General features: G+C 41.3%; 1 protein-coding gene across 1 annotated transcript in view; it reads left to right on the forward strand.

Annotated features, from left to right (window-relative positions):
- chn2 (chimerin 2) overlaps positions 1 to 26,668 on the forward strand; it is a 379,687-nt gene that overhangs the window by 309,236 nt on the left and 43,783 nt on the right. The window contains exon 8 of the mRNA XM_078539034.1: positions 12,178 to 12,262. Coding sequence (XP_078395160.1) covers positions 12,178 to 12,262 — 85 coding nt within the window. The remainder of the gene's footprint in view (positions 1 to 12,177; positions 12,263 to 26,668) is intronic.

A 26,668-nucleotide genomic window follows, 5' to 3' on the forward strand; every position in this document is an offset into this window, starting at 1 on the left:
AGACCCAAACCTCCCTGTCGCTTGCCATTTTAACACTCCACCCTGTTCTCTTGCCCACATGTCTGTCCTTGGCTTGCTGCATTGTTCCAGTGAAGCCCAACGCAAACTGGAGGAACAGCACCTCATCTTCCGACTAGGCACTTTACAGCCTTCCGGACTGAATATTGAATTCAACAACTTTAGATCTTAAACTCCCCCTCCCCCCATCCCCACCCGTTTCTCCCCCCTCCCCCTTTTTTTTTCAATAATTTATATAGATTCTTCTTTCCCCACCTATTTCCATTATTTTTAAATCTAAAACTAAAACCTTGTTAGTCTTTCCACCCCACCCCCACTAGAGCTGTACTTTGAGTGTCCTGTCTTCCATTCTTAATTAGCACTTTTCTTAGACAAATATCACCACCTTCAACACCTCTTTGATCCTTTTGTCTTTGACATCTTTTGATTATCTGCTCCTATCACTGCTTGCTTATCTCCACAATCACCACACCCTCAACTTCTCTCTCCCCCCGCCCCCCCACCTTAAACCAACTTATATTTCTCCTTTCTCCTAACTATGCTTCAGTTCTGCCGAAGGGCCGTGAAGGCTCGAAACGTTAACTGATTTCTTCTCCACCGATGCTGCCAGACCTGCTGAGTTTTTCCAAGGAATGGCGATATGTTTCCAAGTCAGGATGGTGAGTGACTTGGAGGGGAACTTCCAAGTGGTGGTGTTCCTATTTATCTGCTGCCATTGTCCTTCTAGGTGGTAGTGAACATGGGTTTGGAAGATGCTGTCTTAGGAGCCTTAGTGAATTCCTTCCATGCATCTTGTAAATGGTACATACTGCTGCTACTGTGCGTCGGTGGTGGAGGGAATGAATGTTTGTGGATGTGGTGCCAATCAAGCAGACTGCTTTGTCCTGGATGGTGTCAAGCTTCTTGAATGTTGTGAGAGCTGCACTCATCCAGGCAAGTGGGGAGTATTCCATCACATTCCTGACTTGTGCCTTATAGATGGTGGACAGACTTTGAGGAGTCAAGAGATGAGTTACTCGTCGCACGATTCCTAGTCCTTGACCTGCTCTTGTAGCCGCAGTATTTATATGGCTACTCCAGGTCAGTTTCTGATCAGTGGTAACCCCCAGGATGTTGATATTGGGAGATTCAGTGATGGTAATGCCATTGAATATCAAGGAGCGATGGTTAGATTCCCTCTTGTTGGAGATGGTCATTTGCTTGTCATTTGTGTGGCATGAATGTGACTTGCCACTTGTCAACCCAAGCCTGGATATTGTCCAGGTCTTACTGCATTTGGACATGGACTGTTTCAGTATCTGAGGAGTCGCGAATGGTGCTGAACATTGTGCAATCATCAGTGAACATCCCCACTTCTGACCTTATGATGGAAGGAAGGTCATTGATGAAGCAGCTGAAGATGGTTGGGCCTAGGACGCTACCCTGAGGAACTCCTGCAGTGATGTCCTGGAGCTGAGATGACTGACCTCCAACAACCACAACCATCTTCCTTTGTGGTACGTATGACTCCAAACAGTGGAGAGTTTTCCTCCTGATCCCCATTGATTCCAGTTTTGCTAGGGCTCCATAATCCTTGATGCCACACTCGGTGAACTGCTGCCTTGATGTCAAGGGCAGTCACTCTCACCTCACCTTGGGAGTTCCGCTCTTTTGTCCATGTTTGGACCAAGGCTGTAATGAGGTCAGGAGCTGAGTGGCCCTGGCGGAACCCAAACTGGGCATCAGAGAGCAGGTTATTGCTAAGCAAGTGCAGCTTGATAACACTGTTGATGACCCCTTCCATTACTTTACTGATGATCGAGAGTAGACTGATGGGACGGTAATTGGCCCGGTTGGATTTTTCCTGCTTTTTTGTGTACAGGACATACTTGGGCAATTTTCCACATAGCCGGGTAGATGTCAGTGTTGTAGTTGTACTGGAAGGGGTGCAGCAAGTTCTGGAGCACAAGTCTTCAGTACTATTGCCGGAATATTGTCAGGGCCCATAGCCTTTGCAGTATCCAGTGCCTTCAGCCATTTCTTGATATCATGTGGAGTGAATCGAATTGGCTGAAGACTGGCATCTGTGATGCTGGGACCTCCGGAGGAGGCCGAGATGGATCATCCACTTGGCACTTCTGGCTGAAGATTGTTGCGAATGCTTCAGCCTTACCTTTTGCGCTGCTGTGCTGGGCACCTCCATCATCGAGGATGGGGATATTTGTGGAGCCTCCTCCTCCAGTGAGTTGTTTAATTGTCCACCACCATTTATGACAGGATGTGGCAGGACTGCAGAGCTTAGATCTGATCCATTGGTTGTGGGATCGCTTAGCTCTGTCTATCACTTGCTGCTTATGCTGTTTGGCACGCAAGTAATTCTGTTTTATAGCTGCACCAGGTTGACACCTAATTCTTAGGTATGCCTGGTGCTGCGTCTGGCATGCCCTCCTGCACTCCTGTAATATAGCTGAAGCATGGAGGCAGTACCACATTGTTGGTGGTGCCATCTTTTAGTTAAGATGTTAAGCCAAGGCCCTGTCTGCCTTTTTGGGTAGTTGTAAGAAATCCCATGAGACTTTCTCAATGCCATTTGTAGGCTGCTGCATTTGCCTTCACAACTTCAAAAGAATTAATTGGCATTAAAGCACATTTGGATTATCTGAGGAGGTGAAAGGCAAAAAAGAATGCAAGTTTATTCTTTGCAATATAAATTCATGAAAAATTCACATGTTTATAGTTTACTTTGATTAGAACATCCATGGTATGACGTGTTTATGTTTTGAAAGCCCCCACAGGTTGTCATTCACAGGTTGCAACAGTATTTTGGTGGATGCTATTTTATAGTGAAAGCCAAATTATTTCAAATTATACAATGAGCTTTTAATGAACAGCTGCTTTGCTCCCCGTTACTGCCTTAACCCAAAAGTTAAATGTGAAAAAAATAGCTTCCCTGAATCCAGACAATGATCTTCTGTCTAAATTCTTAACATAGTTAGCATTGAATGTAATTTAGTCAGCAGATCTTATTGCTGTCTTCCTGCTGAGTTTCTTGCCTCTGGCCCTGACCCATGTAGTCAATCAAGTTAAATGGTTGCTGATACCATGGCAAGAATGATAATATATAATAAAAATTATTTAAGGAGTTGAAGGATTTGATCCAATTACTTAAAAAAAGGAAGAAAGCTTGCTACATTCTTTAAGCTCTCAACTTTGTTATAAACATAAGCAGGCTGGATTTTTCTCTGGTGCTCAGTTGTTAGTGGGAGGAAAATTGAATGGAACTGCCTGCCACCAAATCCTTGTCCCAGAAATGGCTGTATTAAATTTTCTGCTCCCCTATTGGTGATGAATGACTTCACTCACCCCACCCTCACCCCACTATGTGCAAATATCAGATGGGTAAAGATTTGGGGATTATTCCCATCGGAGCAGAAATAGGTGAGGAAAGAGTGATACATTTTCTAAGGGAAAATTGCATAAATATTTGAAGCTAATGATGATACAGGGCGATGGAGAGCATGCAGGGTAATGGGATTAATCGGGTTTGGGGGGAAATATTGCACATGCTGGAAATCTGAAACATTAACTTAAAATGCAGGTCTAGTAACATCAGATATAATCCTTTGTGAATTCTGACGAAAGGCTATACCTAACATTTTGTTTTCTTCGGGATGCTGACTGACCTGCTAAGTGTTACCAACATTTTGTGTTTTTGTTGCAGTGGGATACGTTTATAGATTTTTCTATAGCAAAGAAATGGCGCAGACACACAGCCCAATGATTTAATTCTGTGGTAAATTCCAGTAGCTCTTTCAGGTGCTACTGCAGCAGTGAACCACCTACCCACTCACCTCACCCTAACCCCATCCAAGAGGATAAATGCCTAAAGAGAGCACTAATAGGACTGGAAGTGCACCATGAATATTTACTGAAGGGCCATTCCAGGAGAATTGGGATGATTCTTTTTGGAAATTTAGTGTTTTTCTCTGGTGGTAAACCTGCCACTGAGAAAAACTAGTCCCTAATACTTTCCCAAAATATTTAACCTGGAACATAAACATTATTATTTAAATATTGCTTAAAAGAGAGACGTGTTGCTGAAGCTTTTCATCTTGCACATAGGACAAATAGAAGACTGCCAAATTTCAAATGATCACAATTTGTATGATAGGAGAAAAGGATGCCAATTGGTTGGCAAATTGACTCTAATTGGCCATGGAGAAAGGAAAGGGGAACTATAGGTTCCCCAAGCTCCTAGTTAATTCAAAAAAGGCACAAGGTTGGAACATATTCCTTTTGTTTGAAGAGAATGGGTCCATGCGTATCAATGTATATCATTTCTAGCAAGCATAAATGAACCAAATTATTAAATTGGTTGCTAGTGTAGCTATTAGATGAAAAGCTTCAGCAACATGTCTCTTTGTTCAGCGGTTTTCATTTACAAATAGCAGTAAGATTATTTAAAGTATATTGCCAAACACATGTATTTTTAAAAATGACTAATGTTGCCTGCTGAAATTCTTTTCAAAATCAATATAACTTTAAAAAATGCTATCGCAGATCTTTTTATAGTCACTGTAATTTTTATTTATTAATGATGGCATGATAAAAGTTCAAATGTTTCTACACAGGAAAAAGAAAACACAATATTTGGGGAGGTGGTGGCATAGTGGTGTTATCACTGAACTATTATTCTAGAAATCCAGGTTAATTCTCTGGGGACTTGGGTTCGAATCCCACCACGGTAGATGGTGAAATTTGAATCCAATAAAAAAATCTGGAATTAAAAATCTGACGACGAATCATCTGTCCTTTCGGGAAGGAGATTTGCTGACCTTACCTGGTCTGGCCTACATGCGACAGCAGTGTTAAATGCCCTCTGAATAAGAGCAATTGGGGATGGGCAATAAATGTTGGCCCAGCCAGTGATGCCCTCATCCCATGAACGAATATAAAACAAAATTCTGGATTTGTTTTAGTAAGCAAACCTTTGATGTTTTGACCTTTGATGTTTCAGATATGTTTGAGTTTTCCTGACTACTTTAAGTTTTCACTTGAACCTCCATTTAAAGCTGCATGCAATCTGCATGTTCCCAAACTACATGTTGGGTTCCTGCTAATTTAATCATTTCGTATAATAATATTTTTGCACTCTTTCCTGGACTATATCATTAATGTAGTGCCAAAGTCCCTCCACACACACACTGAAAACAGAAAATCTTTTCACTAATTAATGAAAAGCAAATAAATAAGAATTGTTATAAAGCTTGCATTTCCCACTGCACCAGTGAGTCTTGTTTTATTGGTGTTGTCACAATACAGAACATCTTTAGGATGTCAAGATATCAATACTAGTTTGAATCCATGTCTAGTTTATCACTGGTGCCAAAGTATTCTCAGGTTGTTAGCTTTAATCAGTAAAATTGCTAATGTTGTGTGTTCAACATCCCATTTATTACCACTGCCAGTGCAAATGCTATAAGTTATAATTACTAGTCTGAAATTAGTGTTATAAATGTACCAGTCAGCACTCAACTCAGTACAAGTTTCATACTGATATAACATTGTGGGTATGAGCGGGACTGCAGGGTGACATTTTCACTGTTTGATCCTGTGCCAATCAAGATTTAAAAGTGCTGTGGCTTCTAACCCTTATCACCCAACATAATTTTGACCACGCCCCTGCAGCACTTCTGAATTGTTGAACATAATAATGTGGTTGGGCAGAGCGCCAGCAATGATCTGAAAACAGTTTAGTGTTACACCATTTTGGCGATTTTTACAGTTGCCATCTGAAAGCCTTAGTGATATGCTGTAGCTACAATTTTGGGCCTAGCAGTGCACGGAAACTTTCACTGTGCTGGCTCCAAAAGTGCACTACAATGCTGCCAGTGTAAAATTAGTCATCCCTGCCATTACTGATTTAATCGTGATTACCTCCTAAAGACAGTCTTGCATCAGTTTAACACACTGTTCACAGAACAACTTCTGGAAAAAAACACTGGGGGATATTTTCCTCAATGGCAGAATCAGTGCTGTAAATGACATGGGTGGGACTTTCAATCCCACTCTGTTTCATTTTCTTTGTTGAGATTAATTTGTATTCTTGGTGGACTTCGAGTGGGAATCTCAGCAGAATTCAATGCCAAATTTTGCAATGATTGCTATTCTTTACACCAAAATTCATAGAGTCACATGGCAGGATTTTGCCTGCAGGCTTCAGGACACGGACATCAGGGTCACAGCCCCACACTGTGTGAGGAACAGTCACCTGGCAGTGATTTTTCCCTGAATTGGCCAATTCAGTTTCCCTGACTAGTGGCCAAAGGGCAAGCTCACTATCCAATTAAGCATGATGGCTGGACTCTTGAAGCTGGAGGCCAAAACTGGGAGAGCTGGTCCACAGACTAGTCAAGGAGCAGCCTGAAATTGTCATAGTCACCAAATCATACCTTACAGCCAATATCCCAGACACCACCATCATAGCCCTGGGTATGCTCTACCCCACTAGAGGACAGACCCATCAGCGGTGGCATCATAGTGGTTTACAGCTGGGTTAAACATTCACTCCTTCCACCACTGGCACACAGTGGCAGCAGCGCGTGCCATATATAAGATGTACTGTAGCAACTCAGCGAGCTTCCTTCAGTAGCACCTTCCAAATCTTTGACCTCTAAGGACAAGGACAGATGATGCATGGGAACACCACCACCTGCAAGTTCCCATCCAAGCCACACACCATCCTGACTTGGAACTGTCTCACCATTCCTTCAGTGTTGCTAGATCAGAATCCTGGAACTCCGTTCCTAACATCACTGTGGGTTTACCTACACCACATGGACTGCAGTGGTTCAAGAAGGCAGCTCACCGCCACCTTCTCAAGGACAATTAGGGATGGGTAACAAGTGCTGGCCTAACCAGCAACACCCATATCTCATGAAAGGATTAAAAAAAAGAACAGAACAGCAGTTTGTGTAAAAAGAACCATAGTGGGTTAGGAAGGGACAGTAAGAGTAACAAAGTAAATAGGGAATTAGTGACTAAGGTAATGTCCGGAAAATTAGTACAAGTCAAAACTAAAGGTACCATATCTGAGTGTGTAAAGCATTTGCAACAAATTAAATTAATTAATAGCACAGATAGAAATTAATAGGTTTGATCTAATAGCCATTAAGGAGGCATGGGAAGGAATTTAATGCCCCCCGGAGGCGAGTTTGGGTGTATTCAGGTGGGAGGATGTGGGGCGTCGGCCTGATTTGGTGCAGGAAGGCTTATGGGCAGCCTTCCTGCCTGGAGGCCAATTGAGGCCCTTAGGTGGCCATTTAGGGATCAAATGTAAGGGCCTCATCCTGCCACTGCTGGTTGAATACCAAAACAAAAACAGAATTACCTGGAAAAACCCAGCAGGTCTGGCAGCATCGGTGGAGAAGAAATCTTCTCCACCGATGCTGCCAGACCTGCTGGGTTTTTCCAGGTAATTCTGTTTTTGTTTTGGATTTCCAGCATCCGCAGTAGCTTTTAGCTTTTTGTTTTTATCTCTGGTTGAATACCATCTGGGCAGGCTGCCTGCAAACCCTATTGGGTTTGCCAGAGGCCTACCAGGGGTTTCCTTTGTCCATGAGCACTTTCTGCCAGTCGAAAGACAGCCCTTCCCCTCACCAGCAACTCCCGCATCACAACCCTCAACCTGCCCACACGTACCTCTATTTGGGGATCCAGCAGCGATCCTGATGGGAGACCTCACTTTAGTACTGGCAGTGGCCACTGCTCCCAGTGGCACTGCCACTGCTAGAGAGCTGTTAGCCTCTGATTGGCCAGTTGTTCTCGGGAGTGGGATTTCTGCCCCACTGGGGGATTAATTGGACCAGAGTGCCGATGCTGCCCAGTTAAGTGCCTGATCAGAACGTAATTGTGTCAGGCCTCATGGAGTAAAGCGACACCGGGTTCCACTTTTGTTCCAACTGGTGGGCGAGATCACCCTCACCCACATTAAATCGTGGCCATGGTTGCAAAGTGACCAAGATTAAGAACTAAACATTCAGGATACTTAACTTTTTGAAGAAATGGGCAAAATGGAACAGGCATAGGGTAATAAAAGATGGGAAAAACAGTGGAAATAAAGTATCATAGCTCAGAAAATCAAGAAGCGGGATTAGTTTGGGTGGAGCTAAGAAACAGTAAGGGCTGAAATTCATTGATGGGAGTTGCTTGTAGGCTTTTTAACAATAGCTTTAGTGTAGGGCAGAGTATATGAATCAGGAAATTAGAAGCACATGTAGCAAGGGTAATGCAGCAATCGTATAGTCTTTAATCTTCTTATAGACTGGGCAAACCAAATTTGCAGTAATAATATGAAGGATGAATTCATGGAATGTATACCAGACAGTTTCCTAGATAAGCATGTTGAGAAACTAACTGGGGAACAGGCTGCTTTGGATCTTGCGTTGTGCAATGAGAAAAGGTTAATTAATAAACTTGTGGTAATGAGCCAACTAGGGAGTAGTGACCATACTGTGATAGTATTTATATTGAGTTTGAAAGTGATTTGGTTAAGTCCGAAACTGGATTCTTAAATCTAAACTAAGCAAACTGCATAGGTATGAGGAGCAAGTTGGCTAAGGTAGATTATGAAAATGCATTAAACAATATGACAATAGACATGCAATGGCTGGCGTTTAAATACAAACATATATGTGAACATCCGAATTAGAAGCAGGAGTAGGCCATTCTGCCCCTCGAGCCTGCTCCTCCATTAATATTAATTAATACATGGCGTGCAACAAATGCACATTCCTCTCAGGCAGAAACCTCCCACACAAAATTGGTCCAACCGTGGCATTTGAGGAGTTAAAGACAGTATTAGATCAAAGGAAGAGGTATATAATGTTGCCAAAATGAGTAGTAAGCCTGAGGATTTTAGAACTCAGCAAAGGAGGACCAAGAAATTAATAAGTAACAAGAAAAGAGAATATGAGAGTAGACTAGAAAAAGACATAAAAACAAGAGACATGCTATCGAAGCCTTTTGTCTTGCACTCATCAGGACAGCTCGCAAGATAAACCAACAGTATCTTGTGAGCTATGCTGATGAGTGCAAGATGAAAAGCTTCAATAGCATGTCTCTTTTTTCAACAATTCTCAAGTTCTGTGCTGCCAAAATTGTAAATCTTTCTATAGGTTTGTAAATAGGAAGAGATTAGTGAAAGTAAACATGGGCCATTAAAGGCATGGGCAGGTGAAATTATAATAGTAACAGAATGGCAGAGATATTTAACAAATACTTTATATCTGTCTTCATTGTGGCAGACACAGAAGAACACTCTAGAAATAATGGGGAATCAAGGGTCTAGTGAGAGGGAGAAACTTAAAGAAATCAGTACAAGTGAAGAAATAGTACTGGACAAATTAATGGAACTAAGTGGTGACAAGTTGCCTTGTTCTGAAACCTGTATCCTCCTTGGGCTGCAGAGATAGTGAATGCATTGGTTTTGATCTTCCAGAATTCCTTTATTCCTTGAACAATTCCCAAGGATTGGAAGGTAGCAAACTTAACCCAATTATTTAAGAACAGAGGAAGAAACAAAACGGGGAACTATAGGCCAGTTAGCCTAATATCAATAGTAGCCAAAATGCTACAATATCTTACCGGGAACTGGTAACAGGGCTCTCAGAAAATCAGAACATGGTTAAGCAGAGGCAACGTGGATTTATGGAAGGAAAATCATGTTTGACAAATCTTAAGAGTTTTTTGAGGATGTAACTTGTAGAATGGATAAAGGGAAACCAAGCATGCTGTGCATTTGGATAAGATGCTACATAAGAGGTTATTACAAAAAATTAGGACTAATTGTATTGGGGATAATATATTAGCATGGATTGAGGATTGGTTAATGGACAGAAAACAGAGTTGAAATAAACTGAACATTTTCAAATTTGTAGATTATAACAAGCGGGGTACCATAAGGTACCTCAGCTATTTACAATCTATATTAATGATTTAGGTGAAGAGACTGTCTATAAGGTATCTAAGTTTGCTTATGATGCAAATTTAGCTGGGAAAGTAAGCAGGAAGGAGGATGCAAAGAGGCCACAGAAGGCTATAGATTGGTTGGGTAGGTGGGCAAGAACATGGTAGATGGAATACAATGTGATGAAATGCGAAGTTATCCACTTAGCTATGAAAACCGAAAAAGCAGAATATATTTTGAATAGTGAGAGCCTGAGAAATGTTTGCACTCAAAGCGACCAGAGTGTGCTTGAACATGAATCATAGGAAGTTGACATGCAGGTGCAGCAAACAATTAGGACGGCAAATTATATGTTAGCTTTAGTTACAAAGGGATTAGAGTTTTTTTATGCTTTCATGTGTTGTGGTGTCAATGTCAAGGCCAGCATTTGTTGTCCATCCCTAATTGCCATGAATTGAGTGGCTTGTTAGGTCACTTCAGAGGGAAGGTAAGAGTCAACCACATTGCTGTGGGCCTGGAGTCACATGTAAGCCAGACCTTTAAGGACAGCAGGTTTCCTTCCCTAAAGGATATTAGTGAACCAGATTGGTTTTTAACAATCAATGATGGTTGTCATGGTCACCATTACTGAGACTAGCTTTATATTCCAGATTTATTAATTGAATTTAAATTCCACCAGCTGCTGTGGTGGCATTTGAACTCATGCCTCAGAGCATTAACCTGGATTGCCAATCCATTGACATTGCGACTATGCCACCTTCTTCCCCTAAAAGACTATGAGTAAACAAGTCTTACTACAGTTACGCAGGGTATTGGTGAGGCCAACCTGGAGTATTGTGTGGAATTTTGATCCCCTTATATTAGAAAAGATACACTTACCCTTGGGAGAGTGCAATAAAGGTTCACTAGACTAGTTCCTGGGTTGAAGGGATTGACCTTTGAGGAGAGATTGAGTAGAGACCAGGCCTATATTCCCTGGAATTTAGAAGGATGAGAGGATCTAGTTGAAATATAAAAATAAATCTCGACAAGGTAGATGCTAAAAAAATGTTTCACCTGATTGGGGAATCTAGAACACCCACCCTCCACTACCAACCATTGGCAGCTGGACCTGCTCCACTGCTCCACACATTGCCACTGTGTGCATCAGGCACCGCCCACCAGGTAAATCCACCAACAGATGACCCCCTTAATCTGAGCAATCAAAATGGAGTAAAAACTGAGTATATTATTATTCCAGATGGGGAAAGTTCGGGAAGGTGCAATTGAAATGGAAGATCTTGTTCAATGGTGGAGCAGATTCGAAGGGCCAAATGACCTACTACAGTTCCTAGTTCTTATGTAGTGGCTAGAGTATTGTATAAGAGCCATGAGTTCAGATCCCACTATGGTAAGTTGTTGAACTGAAATATATAACAACAAGGTATCCATATATCCCCTGAAAAAATGACTGGAACTTATTGATCTTCAGACAAAAGGCCTGGTTGACTCTTAAATGACCTGGCAAGTCACTTGTTGCCACAGATGGCCTGCAACCACTATCCAAGAGCTATTAGGTATGGGAAATTAAAACATCATGCAAAATTTTAAAAAAACACTGAATTTTGCATGTGCACTATAGATAAGAAAAACACTGTTGCTGAAAGTCTTACATAAAAACATTAACTGCTTGAATAACGCAGGAGTTTTGCCATCATTTGAAAGAGAAAGATAGGCTCACCGTTCATCAAAACTGAATGATGTATAGTTTGTAAAGAATGTTATTAGATCTATCTAAATGCCTACACTTTCTGGCACCCAATAATAAAGGTCACATTATAAAGTATTAATAAACATGTTATTGCTTTGACGATCCTGCATGAATATCCTGAAACTGGTCAAAGTGGATATGTTCAGTCATTCTTGCAAGTAGGAAAGTTAATTTTGTTGATAGTTGCAAATCTTATCTGCCAGTGACGTGACTAAACTAAGATGCCGCAAGTTTAAGGCAAAAGTGAATTGTTGAGCACAGAAAGCGCTATTGTTTAAAATAAAAAAGGTTGTTTCTCTTGGGACCAGCTGTGAAAAGTGAAGATAAAGAACACTAGTCCTATAAAGACGGTTTCATATGTTGATCCCTACTGTGTGCTTTGTAACCGGTGCTTTTGTGTGTTCCATCTGTCAGACCATCTGGCTTCATCTTTCATTTCTTTATCCACCTTTCTGTTTTTCAGGTCCATACGTTCAGAGGTCCTCACTGGTGTGAATACTGTGCCAACTTTATGTGGGGCCTAATTGCTCAGGGAGTGAGGTGTTCAGGTATAGTCCGATTTTATTCTGTATATTTTGGGATATACTCTTTAACATCATTCACAAAAACACTAGCCAGTCATTAAATATAGTTTTGCAATTCAGTGAAACTTGTTAACTCTTTTCAATGAAAGAATTTAAATAAACATAATTGATTTAGGTAGAAATTTGCAGCTCCTGTTTACGGAGAAAAGGTGAATCTAGAATTGACAGAAGCAAATAGTGTGCTGTAAAATTGTGACTGCACAAAGGTACATTTTAAATCAGTTAATGGTGGTGCTTTTAAGAAAGCTGAACTATTCTAATGCAAGTTTCTAAATATTTACCTGGCTGTGGTAGAACAATATTACAAGTAACTGATTTTTTTTTGTGGGCAACAATGTGGAAGTTATTAAAATGTTTTAGGCTTCCTGTTTCAGATTGCTATGCTTTATTGTAAATTCTATGTTTAACCAAATAGGCCTAGGGCCTTTTCTGTGTCTTGTTACCTTATTCTTTATTCCCCCAGAGTATAGCAATGTATTTGTTATGACCTGCCCATCTTACTGTGTTTTTCACTCTCTTGGGTGTAACCATTTTCATTTCAATCTTAACTGTTCTGTTCTGTAAGAGTTAACCCGTTGTTATTAATTTCTATAGCTAAAAGAGCAAGTACACTGACCAAATCTAGAGGTGTTACTGGTGTGACTAATTACCTGGGTTGTTAGACAATTTGAGGTCCTTAGGTCAATTGTTGTTGCTGGATCATTTTACTCCACCATCGATACAATCTACTGACATATCTCAACAAAGTGAGAGATGCGTGTATGCAGTTAAACAATCTTCACTCTTAGTATACTTGTAAGTTACTGTACAAATAGTGCAGAGGTCTCTTAATTTTTCTGTTTTTGTATTTTAATTTTCTTCATTAGAACTAGAGATCTAATTAAAATGAATAAATGAATGGATCTTGTTCCACAACAATGTAGCATGACACGGTCCTTAATGAAGGACTACACATTTTTTGTTTTAATAGATAAATGCATCATTATCAACTCATTCTTAGGAGCATGAATAAACTGCTTCACATAATCAGTGCTCGGTACACTGAAAGAGACAACACTGATCTAATTGATGGTTGACTAATGCAGCACAGACAGAATTTCAGAATGCCCCTGGACTAGAACAGACTAGCTTCTCCCAGGGTTCAGTGAATTTATCCAGTGAGTAGCTCAGCCATGTAAGACAAGATGGTTTAATGTTCAATCTCTGGCCTTTATTAGGTTAGTTGAACTCAGCCAAATCAGTTATAGTGGGTATGTGGCCTCAACGTATCTGGCCTAACAAAGGAACTATTACCAGAGTTCTTGACGCTGATTGCTATTCAACAGTCCCATTGAAAATGCACGTGAACATTGTTTGAGGACAGTACTAGGCTCTATGGTGGTGCCCCTCAGTCAAATTGCTTGTCAACACTCACTGTCAATCTCAAAAATGAATAACACTGGCTTAATGAGGTTACTGGAGGGAAACCAATACTGCATCAAGGAATCAGCACCGACAGGAGGACGATGTAAATTAATGAGGATAACAAAATAGCATACACAAAAGTAGCATTATTAAGAATTTTTATATTATAAATAAATTGAAAGTGTATGAAGATATTGGTTTAAATTGGTTTCAAGGAAGTAACTGAGGGCTGAAATAACTGGTTTATCAACATATTAACCATAGAATGTCTTTATTGGAATGTAATTTGAGTATGTTATTCTCTATAATTTATACAAACATAATGATGTTTTATCTATTTTGTATTCAATTTATAGTTCTATTTTGGTGGTGAGAGCCAGTTGTAGTGTACAGAAACACAGACTGTCAGTTATGACTACATAGTAAGGCCAGAAATACTGTTAGAATTTATTTTACTACATGGCACAAGGAAATGCCATAATCTCTACATGTTATACCCCAAGTAGAACTAAGGTCATTTGCATAGACAGTGGATAATGAAACTGCAAAAAAAGTCTTAAAAGAATGATCTTTGATATGAACTATTAACAGTTTTTCTGAAATGTTATTCCATCAGTGGTATCTTGTGAGCCTGTACCAAATTCAATAGCCATGAATTCACAGAAGTTATTAATCTTTTAAAATAACAACACCAACCTGTGTTAAAGTGAACCTCAATAGTAAGGTCAGAGATTACTATATTTTTGTTTTATTTTACTATTTATTACTTATTTTCATTTTATTACTGTTTAAATTCAGCCACAATAAACCAAGATAACTAAGCAATATGAAGAATAGCAATATGAAGAAACACCTGGATAGGTGTTTGAAACATAATCCAAGTTTAAAACAAAGTGCTAAGTGATGCTGTGCAATCACTGAGCCCAATAACTATGGTTTTATCCGATACTTCTGCTTAAAAGGTTTTATAGTGTGATCTAACTATATTGTAAATTATATTCTGTTTTTATAATTCCTATAGCTGTGGCTTTTTACTTTGTGAAAAATTAGCCTCATTAGGAGAAAGCAAGCATTTTTGAGAGACTTACTTTTATTATCTGATTAGTTGATCACAACTGCCTTTAAAAAGACATCAAACTCACATGTTTAAGGATACACTTTTTTTCTCAACAAGTAATACCAGTTTCTATAATTGGACTTTACTCCTTCTCATCCAAAGACTATACTTTTAGAATAATTTGTCATTGCAGATTTGTTTGACCAAATCATTAAAAATGACCCTTTTTGCAATAATCTATTTAATGGATTAAAAGTAATTTTATGCATGCTACAACAGTCACTTCCAAATATCAAACCCAGATTAGATTTGCTTTTTAGGATTCAATAGCTGATTTACCCATTTATAATTAAGTAGAAATATGAAATACAAATATTCAGTAAATTACTAAAAGTACAATATAGAATAGTAGTGGGAAAAATCCATAATTGGCCAATTACATTTCAAAGGTATCCCTTCTGGTAATATATTGAATATCTGCAGGGGAAAAAGTCCTTCCTTTGAATAACAAATTCTGTTTTTATCCACTTTCACTATTAATATAAGGCATCGTAGAAAATTGTCTTGCCACAAGAACATTGCATCTGATATCTCTTCATAAAATGAAAGGGCTAACTGGAACAAAAAAAAGTGCTGGAAATACACAGCAGGTCTCAGCGTGCATCTACAAAGCAAAAGTACAATGTTTGATATGTATTTTTCAATAGTCATAATGCCGCAGGATTTGTGTTGAGACGCAAATGGTGATGCCATCAGTTTTGATCATTCACAGTGGAGGAAATCTGATATTAACTTCTGAAATATGCATGTTCACTGTTCGGTGTAGAAATTCAGAAGTTGCTGCCAGAGATACCCTGCTTCTCCACAGGATGTGCAGTTGAAATCTTCCCTGTCTACTTGATAATGAAGTGACTGCAACAACATGAACTTGGTGGACTTGCCCACTACTTTCACACTAAAAATGACCAAAAAAGTTAGGGCTGGTACATTTTGGCAGTGTGAAAGTGATAATTACTACCGAATAACCTTGCTAGCCCTGAAAAATTAATTTTACAAAGAAAAAAATCTCTCAAAATTGTGTTGGGAGACTTTTAAAAATTTGAAATTAAAGTAATTTGTCTTTACTTTTATGTCTGTCTCTTTTATCATTCTCTCCTTTAACTCTATCTGTGTTTCCCAGTTTGTATTTTGCTCTCTGCACATCATGCGGCTCTGAAGAGGATCTGCAAAAGATTTTAGAGTAGTGAGTGAAAGTGCAAAGAAAGGGCTGAGTATAAATTGTAAGAAAACAAAATGTCTAGTCGTGTCCAAAAAGAAAATCATACCAGAATGTAAAATCACATTGAAGAATGAAAAGTTCGAACAGGTAGACAAAATTTTGTTACCTTGGGAGAATGAAAGCAAAACTGAGAATCCTGTAATGCTAAATCACACCAATTTTTACCTGCAGAAGTGAGTGTTGGATGATCAGTGAAGCAATGCAGAGAAGAATTGAGGCTGCAGAGTTGTGGCTTTTGAGGCAAATAATGAAAATATCTTTGCCAATAAGTCACACAACCAATGAAGAGGCGCTAGTAAAACCTGAGGCCAAAAAAAAGCTGCTGACCAAGATCAGGAAGAGACATTTTGGAATTTCTTGGGCATGTAATAAATCATGATTTAGAAAGTCTGATGCTGATGGGGAAGATAGATGATAAAAGAGATGAAGGTAGACAAAGAGCGATCTTTTTAAAGAACCTCGCAAACCGCACCAACGAAGATGATCCAAGCTTTTAGAGTAAGATTAACATGCAGGTCATGATCACCAACATCCTCTTAGGGCATGGTACTTGAATGGAGAGAGAGCACATTATTTAAACCGAATTTATCCTTCGTGTTTTTCACTTCCTGGTTGGTGATCTGTGCATGAATAAGAATTCTTCAGTCTGCTTTGTTAGTGAGCCTTGCTGTCACTTTCCCTGCACACAGTAGAGGGCACTGTACTGGAAATCTACTGTTAAAAGTCTGAACAGCTGTCAGCGAGGTGAACAGCAACCATCATCACTTGACTGCTGAAAGTAATGTACGGCCGATTGTGTCTTTTCTCCTTACAAATGCTGACTGCCATGTATTTCCAGTATTTATTATTTTTATTTCAGATTTCTACTATTTACAATATGCCATTTGTTGATCTGAAGCAAGCTCTCCTTTTGAAACAAGGTTTTCAGATAAACCTAATTCACTAAAATATTGCTTTGGATAATCTTATCTAGAATATACAAATACAAGCATTATGCAAAAATGGAGATCCACAGCATTTACAGAACCTAATCAGAAGGAAACTCCATCTATGTCTGTTAAACTCCAACTCCCATTAACAAGTTTCCAGACATGTAGACCTGTTGGCTCTAGTGTCACCAGGCATTGGCAATGGAGACACAAATAACGTATTCTGATTACGGGAAACACCAATTTACATTGATGCATTCACAAGCAATTTAAAAGAGCGAACTAAACCGATATAGGTTAAAAGACAACTTTGTACATTCAAATTGTGGAAAATAATTCCTTCAATTTCTAGATCAAAAGCCATCACTTGAATTATAATTAAAATGGAATGCAGAAAGTCCACACAATTGTGACGCTGACAACTTCTTCACTTTCAATCTAAAACAGAAACCTTCATGATTATAGCAGTAAGCTTTTAGCTTTTTGCTGTTTTAAGAGTAAGGTGTACTTTGATTAAAAAAAAACCCTGCTTAGGATTTTAGTAAAAACATAGATGTCTAGAAGTGCATTATGTGTGGCACTGTCTAACCCAGACCTTAATTGTTTGATTGAAACAAGTCAAACAAGTTTTTTTTTTTGGACCTTATTATGTTAACAGAGAAAAACAACTGAAGGAGTAGTCTAAAATTAAATCACTATCCTTTGAATCAGAGAGCTGACACAAAATGTCAAGACATTTTTATACTCACACTGCCACACCACTCCCCTGCCCCGGCACCCCCACCCAGTCTTCACTGAAAACAGCAGGAGAATTTCACTTATTCAATTGTGGGGCGGGTGTAGAGTTAGACAATGAATGCCTTCCTTAGTTGAGGAGGAAAAATCACTGTTTAGGGTGATGAGAAAGGAAAATATTGTTGGAAGGGTAGAAGTATGGAAATCTTGTTGGATTGGAGGGGAACAGAACAGATATTTTGCTCAGCTGGGTGCGGCATATATCGGGCTTCCGGAACAACGTGAAAACATCGCTTAGTTTGTTGGTTTTGCACAGTCATGATCAGAACATGGATCTTTCATTCCAAGCACAAGTTGTAAAAAATATAAGATTATATTGAATGAGAAATAATCCACTTTTGGATTTTGTAGGCATTATCAGCAGAAACCTGCAGAAAGAAAAGTTATTATTCATTGTTATAGGGAGAGAAGTTATAAAGCATTGCGTGATTATATATATATAAAAATAAATTTAATTGTACAGAAGTTATAAGAACCATGGAAAAACGTACCATAGATATTGGTGTATAAGTTGACCTTTGAAGCCTCAAAAAATTGCTCCAAAAATGGAGTCGACCTGTATGCTGAGTATAAAAGTGAACCACCAGCAAGGGTGTGGGTGGTTGCCATCGTTGTCATTTACCATGCAGGGATTGATTGCAATATAGCCTGTATTACCTGTTTGATCCCTTGCACCCAGTTATAAGGTACTGATAAGTAAAACATCCATTTGTGGCATGAAAAATTGAGGCTGACTATTAATACAAGTATAGCATGGCATGTCTGAAAAGTGGGGTGGGGGGAGTGGGGGTCAACTTATATGTTGAGTATATGCAAAAGCATGATTTCTGGGGCCAAAAAATGGGTCTTATATGCTGGGTTGATTTATACTCCATGGTCTATGGTACTATAAAATGGATAATCTGTAGAGAACACCAGATAGTGGATGGGGTGTTTTGAGTTTCTTTCACATCAGACTCTATGAAGATTCCTGTCATCTAGGTGCGAAACCACCCAGTGGCCAGATTGTAGAATCACTGTGACATGCTTACATAGGGTGAACCCATAATAAATGTGAATATTGAAATTTATAATGCAAAGAAATTAATTTTTAAAATGTGTGACAAGAATGTGACAACATGAAGTCAAGTAGACCGGAAGTGCATGCAGACATGATGCTTAATAGGATATAGAAAAATATAGGTAGTAAACAATATCAAATCAAATAATGCTGATACATAATTACAGTTCCTTAATCTTACTATTATTTATATGCCAAATATTGCAAATTATTCTGAATAATTTGTGTATATTATTAAAAAAATCCAATTTTCACATGCATGCTTTATGTACATACATTACACAGAAAAATATATTCTGTGGTGTGATTGCTTGTTGCCAAATGATATGTTTCATGGTTTTCTATATGTTAGCCCATGTAGCATAACACAGAGTCGGGTTCATATTGAGTCAGATATTTGAAAGTTTGTTCACAACATTACATCAATGTACATTATTAAGACATCACAGAAAAATACATTATGCGTTTTATATATTTCAATTTATTTATTGTTACTTCCCTTTTTTATAAACTCTGATTATAAACATGCCTTTGTATACAATTTCATCACCATTTTCCAATTGCTTACAATTATTACATAACTAACTTCTCCCAGTTCTAGCCAAAGGTTATCGACCTGAAATGTTAACTCTGTTTCTCTCTCCACAGAGCATCTGGCAGCATGCCAGACTTGCTGAGTATTTCCAGTATTTTCTGTTTTTATTTCAGATTTCTAACATCTACAGTATTTTGCTCTTGCATTATAATTTTTATATAGCTCAACAATGGCAGATTCTCCCTTATTCTATCTTTATCAAATCACATAACGTAAAACTTCCCAAGAGCAGCAGCTCAGGCTCTGTATTGCAATATCCTATTCTATTTCAGCTCCCCATTATCCTGCTCTTACCTCTGGCATCAATCTTCTTATGGCTGTGGTCCTGACCCACCAGCCACCAACCTTACTGTATAGCCAGAATGACTTCCCTAAGCCTTCCAGAAGGCAAAATTACTGTTTGACAAAAGCAAAATTCTGAAGATGCTGAAAATCTGAAATAAAAACAGGAATTGCTGGAACTACTCAACAGGTCGGACAGCATCTGTGAAAAGAGAAACAGAATTAATGGGCAGAACCTTCCATTCTGGAGTATAAATTCTCTAGGGGGCGTGATGTTTGGTCCCCTGCAATCTCGTGCTGGTTAGTTCATCACATACACATGCATGAGGAGCACTGTGAATCTTGTGACAGGGGCAGGCAGGAAATCACCATCCCTGCCCTTACCTCATGGGTTCCTGACACCATATTTAAAGGACATCTGGACAGCCATTCACTCACTGCAAGCCAGGAGCATCAGTCTGGCTGTCATTCCAGAGGGAGAGACCTACTGCAGAATGCCGCAGAGCAGACATGTGGCCCTATGGCTTAGTGAAGCTTCGCTGCAGGTTCTCCTCTAGGCCGCCCAAGAAAGCTAGCAATTGGAGGCCCTGTTTCCCAGAGCCAGCAGCAGGAGGCCTTCCCGTCTGACCAAGGCGGCCTGAACAGGGGTCGCAGTGGAGGTTAGTGCCCTTGGAACTCACTCCAGAACCGGCATGCAGTGCAGCAAAAGGATGAACGATCTGTGCTCCACCAGGGTAAGTGGCACCTTCAATGTACTTGAAAGGGACACTCATAAGGGTATCAGGCATTGTAAGTGTGTGAGTACACAAGGATGTCAGACAGGAAGTTCGGGTTGCAAGACTCGGCAGCAGATGGGACTTAAGCACTGAATGTGTGGCAGCCACTTTATGCTGTCAATGTTCTATCAGTTGCAGGACATCCTGCTTGTTAATCATTTACTGGGAGGGCTCAGGAGCTGGCATAGACATGCATGCTCCTAATCTGCTCGTGCATCCATTGGGATGACGCTCAATCCTTCCATCAGTCTGCGGGGCAAAAACACTCACAACAGGAGGGGGCAGGCCCAGACTGGCGGCGGACTGATGGATCTTCGAATCCTTGCCACATTCCGGGAGGAGGCCATAGAACTAGCTGGGGAGAACCAGGGCAGTGCCTGTGCCAAAGGTGAGACAGGACTCTCCCAGGAAGCTAGTGAGGATACCTCCAGTCTGCAGTTGTCAGATGCACCACCAGAGTGAGACATTGTTTTAAAGACATCCACTAAATCCTTTTCTTATCGACTCCAGATACCAGCAAGAAAAGAAAGGGAAGGAAAGGAACCCAGTCGAACCACAGCTCCAGCTCCACCTTCACCACCACCTCTGAGGAAGATGCCTCAGAATCCTCAGGGGATGTACCATCACAATGTTCACCTGCACCCTCCACCTTCACAGAGACATTCATCTCAGTGGATGCACGTTCTAGAGTAGGCTTGAGGTCACAACCTGGTGAGCATATCACAGGCACAGGTCCACAGCTGACTGAGGAAATGACAGCCAAGGTCTCTGATACTCTGCGGATTGCTGGAGACCAGGCCCCTGCTGCACCCCATACAGATGGTGAACCTCTGGACTCGGCCATAAGAGACATGTTGAAGATGCAGAGACAGGCAGGGGAATATCAGGCAGCCAGAGGCCATGTGCAGATTGGAATGAAGGCTGGAGAAGTCCGTCTACGTTCTGTCTGCTATCGTGGCTGTGGCTTGCGAGTGCTTGGCTGCCTTCATAGAAAGGGTGGCAGCTGCCTTGGAAACTGGATATGCGCTTGAAACTGCACTCTGTCGCTCTAGCCATAGGTGCAGTGCAGCAGTGGCTAAGCAAGAGGGGTATAAGGCACCTCAACTTCCCTCCAGGTACTCCATCTCCTCAAGGAGTCAGGGAGGTGCCATCGTGCACCAACAGGGAGGAGGAGCGCCTGCAAGGCACCCCAGGAACTTCATCCCAGGACACTCCAAGGATGCCCTGCTGCTCAACCTCCCCTCTGTCAGTGACCCCATCACATCCAGCAGGTCAAGCCAAGGATGGTGCACCTGCCCCTGTGCAAGAGATTCTTAGAGGCCAGGGCCCTCTAGGCCTCAGACTAGAGGACACCCCCCCTAATATCATCACAGGGCATTGCAGTCAGCAAGCTGTCTCCACCTCAGCTGTGTTTGTCAGGGCTGCATCTACACGTAGTAATAGGAAAAGGAAGATAAAGAAGTTTTGAAGGCATATAGGTGACATGGGTGTTCAACCATTGTATGGACTTTGACACTTCTAAATACACGTACTCTTGCACTGTTTGGTAGTTTCCTAGATTCTCATCTACCTGTTAGTTGCTTCAATGGTGGTGGGCATTTAAGGGGCTGGAATTTGGTTCCCCTTCAGAGTCTGATAATGTTCTCCTGTAGAGTTACTTCTCTCACATTATTAACATTGTGATCACTGAATATTCCAATATGAGGATGCTTAAGCACTGGCCATCATTTGTGGGTGTGCGGCTTGGGCTTCGTTCAAATTCAAACCAGGCAGGTCGACACTGATTGGTCAAGGCATTGCCTTGGAGAATGAACCAGGTAATGACTATTAATTGTTCCTTGCTGCATCCTCCATGGCAACACCTCCAATAATCAGAGTTCACTTGTCAATCAATCAGCACTCTGTTCTCATGCAGTATACATTGTTGTTCTCCTGTTACAGTTAATTTCTTGTGAGCTATCCTGATGAGTGCAAAATGAAAAGCTTTGATAGCATGTCTCTTTTTTTCAGCAGTATTCAAATGTAATATTGAGCTAGCATGCAGGTGAAGGCTGCAAGTAAGGAGCAATAGGCAAGTTGAATGCAAGAGGGATTGAGTGTAGGATTAAAGAGGTGTGTGTACAATTGATTGCAGCCTTTGTGAGACTTCACAAGGAGAATTGTTTGCCTTGCTTGTATCCTTATCAAGGGTTGGAATAGATCTCGCACAAAAGGATTGCAACCAAAGTGCACAGGACTTCATTAAAGAACCATGGTAATATCTCATGAGGTGAGAGCAAATAGAATGGGCCTGTGTGCTGGACCATGTGGAGGACAGAGGCTATATCTATGTGAAGCATCAAGAGCTCTTATAGGGCTCTGCAGGGTCTAATCAGGAAAGATGTTTAACCTGGCAGGGGTGTCCAGAATGATGTTGCACAGTCCCACAGTAACACTGAGGCCACCTAGGACTGAGATGTGTACGACTCTTTGCAAATGGAGGGTGGTGAGTGGTTGGATCTCTACACCCCATAGTGCAGATAAGGCACTGTCATTGAGTGAACTCCAAAGTTACTTCAGTACTTTGTGGAATATCAAGTTATATGGGGCGACTAAGGGCGATTGGGGAACAATTACAAGAACTTCTCTGATCAAGGTGCATGGCGGAGCAATCTCAAGGGGCCAGATGTACTCAAGCTGTTCTTCCCTGTGCATCCATATTTCTGGTTCTGCCTGAAAGAGCTCTCAGCAGGGTCTACTCCCCATTCGGTGTAGGTCTGAGGGTGACATGAATGCATCCCTGCCAAGAAAAGAAATGATATTGCTTTCCATTTGCCTTACATACAGACTTTTTGGGGGCCTGGGAAAAAATGTATTTCTACTTAGAGGTGTCCGAGGCATTTGGCACAAGGGGTCTGTATATCAGCACAATTTGATGCAAAAAGTCACACCAGTAGGGCTGATGTCAGTAATGGAATTGAATTCAGTTGTCATAAATCAGGATACATGAAAGCAAATTATAATACATGTTCTAAGTAAGGACCTGTGGCTTGACAGCCGTCAGAGGATTGAAAACAAAATAGTAAAAGATAAGTGTCGGAAGCCTTCTCAGTCTGGAATTTGTTATCTATTAGATTGTCACGGACTTCCGCATTGTACCCTTGCCATGGCCTCTGCGTGTGACCCCGCGACATCCTATCCCTCGTCATCACCATCATCTTCCCTTTCCTCATTGGAAGATGAAACTTCTCAGTGCTCCATGTCCCTCTCTGCAAAGACATCCCCCACTTTGTTGCACAAGGTTGTGCAGGGCACAGCAAGCAACGATGATCCGGGACATGCTCTGTTGGGAATATTGGAGTACTCCACCTGAGCAATCCAAACATCTGAACCTCATCTTCAGGAGGCTCTATCACCTGTTCAACGGTGGCCCCTGTGGAGGCATATGCGGCATTGTACCTCTCCTCAGCAGCATTCTGCAGACGGCGAACTGGCATCATTAGCCCTCCCTCCCTTCATCCCTGCCTCTGACAGCAGCAGATGCCAGTCCGCAAACAATGTACAACAGCTCCAGATCTTGATGGGCTCTCGCTGGAATGAGATCTGTTAGTCATGGAGCAATGCTGGTTTATTGGGCATTGGAACCTTGAGAGCAGAACTCAGCTGAGCCTGGTTCTCCAATGGACTAATAATTAATAGGATGTCCCTTTAATCAGCCCAAAAAGCGAAGCAATGTCAGGAAGATATAATCATTTTCATAATGTTATTGGAACTTATTGTAGAGTAATAGTGGGACCTGTGTCTTTGGGTCTGTGTGTGTGTGAGAGACTTAATTGAATTAATGACAGCTGGTCTGAAGGCTTTGATGTAAGAAGAGAAGCTAGGTTTGAAATGCTAAATAGGTAAACATGGGTGAAGCTTTAGAATTTGAGGTGTGAAGGGGAACATTTGCATTTTAAAATGAACCAGAGCAGCTTGAATTCAAAAAAGGGGCTGAAATGTTACACCTAGCCATAAGAAGTTTAGAAACAGTGTGTTTATTTTCCCAAAGATTACTGGTAAAATTAATACAAGATAGATTATTATTAGAGGTAAAGTCCAAAGATATAGTGAAACAATGGGAATCTGTATAAAGGAGAGAAGGCGGTGTGTAAGGGCAGGAATTTTAAGATCTAACACAAGTGTGAAAAGCTTCCAGCATCTAAATCTCTAGCTACTGTTTACAAGGAACCGAAGCTTTGCCTGGGTCTGTTTAAATCTGTGTTTTCCTGTTGCCTTAACGGAAGTGTAACTAGGAGTCAGATTAACTAGGGGATTTAGAAGTTATTATGGTAGTAATTTGTAAACCTATGTATGTGCTTAAAACCATTTTTTTATTTAATAACAGTTTAATTTAGGTCTGTAAGAAACCTGTAAGGTTCAGTGGTTTTATTATTACTGAATTCAAGGCATGCATCTCGAAATAAACACACATTGTGAAATAGTTATGGCAGTTGTTTTAAGTTTCCCTCTGGGATTTGAACAACTCAGCACCTAGCATCCGCTGTGCCATAACAAAATTAACTCCTCCCAACCAAGATGAGACCCCTCCCATATCGAACTGCGCAACAACCTTGAGAGCTCAGCATGGTGTGTGTGAGGTTTGCCAGTATGTTAAGCACCTTCCACCCTTCCCCGTTACCCATCAAGTTCGCCCCATCTTCCTACACAATCACCGCCTTGCCATTACTCTCCCTCTTGTAACCCTCAACTCCCACCGGTACCCTGCATCCTATTGCTATCTATGTGGACATTCCTGCTCTATCCCTTGAGCCCATAACAGTTAATGTACCCTTGCCCCTCACGACTGATGCCTCATGTTCTCAAGATCAGCTGTACCCTGACTTTCCACGATACCCCCATGACACCATCCATTACCTGCCCATGACGCTACTCTACTTCCACCCTAACTAATCCAATTCCCCCCTCTGTTTATCACTGTACCCTTTGCCTCCCGGTACCCTTATTAGGAGCAAAATCTTCACATCACCAACCCACCCTTTAGACCCATCTCTGTATGCCGCTTGCTGCCTAAAATGCCCATCCACTGCCCTATAATGGGATCAAGGGATGCGTGACATTCTTACCCTCCTAACATGCCCTGGACAGTCTGGCTTCCTGCCCCAGACATCCTCCAGCACTTCTCCGTTGACCCTGCTCCCCTTGTCCAGCCTCCACGCAGCTTGGACTCCCGGCACCCAATCTCAATCAATAGGCTGACATTAAAGAGCAGTCCCCAAGAAGCACAAAACAGTGGCTACTCACTCCAAAGTTCAAGAAGAAGCCTACCTCGCCAGGTCCATGCCACTTATTTGCAGTCCTGAATCTGAATGCATGAATTCTCGCTCACAGAGAACTTAATTTGGATGGGGCACTTAATTCTGGCTAGCTGGTCTTTTGAGAGTAACTGAAGCCTAAACTGAAAAAGTGACATCACAGGAAAGCTGTGATCTGATTGGTTGGTAGGAAATCTGCACCAAATTTGAAAAAGAAAACACTGCAAAGCTAATTAATAAACTAATTATCTAAGTCGAGATGGCTGGGCAGGTGATGTGCTGTAGCTGTATGATGTGGGAGCTGGCAGATCCCATTGCGAGCCGCAGTGACCACATCTGCAGCAAGTGTTGGTTGCTGGAGGAACTCCGGCTCAGAATTGATGAGCTGGAGTCCGAGCTCCGGGCACTGCGGCACATCGGGAGTGGGAGAGTTACCTGGACGCTTTGTTTCAGGAGGCGGTCACACCCGGTAGATTAAGTACCTCAAGTTCGGTCAGTGGTCAGGGTCAGCAGGGTGTGACTGCAAGTGAGGCAGGTAGAGGGATCCTGTGTTCTGGAACAGAGGAGCCTCAGCTCTTGACCTTGTCCAACAGGTACGAGGTACTTGCTCCCTGTGTGGATGAGGAACAGGGCTGTAGGGAGGATGAGCCAGCTGACCACGGCACCGTGGCACAGGAGGCCATTCAAGAGGGGGGAGCAAAAAGACAAGTAGTAGTTGTAGGGGATTCTATAATTAGGGGAATTGATAGCATCCTTTGTAAGCAGGATCGAGAGTCCTGCATGGTATGTTGCCTGCCCGGTGCCAGGGTGAGGGACATCTCTGGCCGGCTTGAAAGGATATTGGAGAGGGAGGGGGAGGATCCAGTTGTTGTGGTCCATGTCAGGACAAATAACATAGG

The sequence above is a fragment of the Cetorhinus maximus genome, chromosome 3, assembly GCF_964194155.1.
Source record: "Cetorhinus maximus chromosome 3, sCetMax3.hap1.1, whole genome shotgun sequence".
Classification (NCBI taxonomy): domain Eukaryota; kingdom Metazoa; phylum Chordata; class Chondrichthyes; order Lamniformes; family Cetorhinidae; genus Cetorhinus; species Cetorhinus maximus.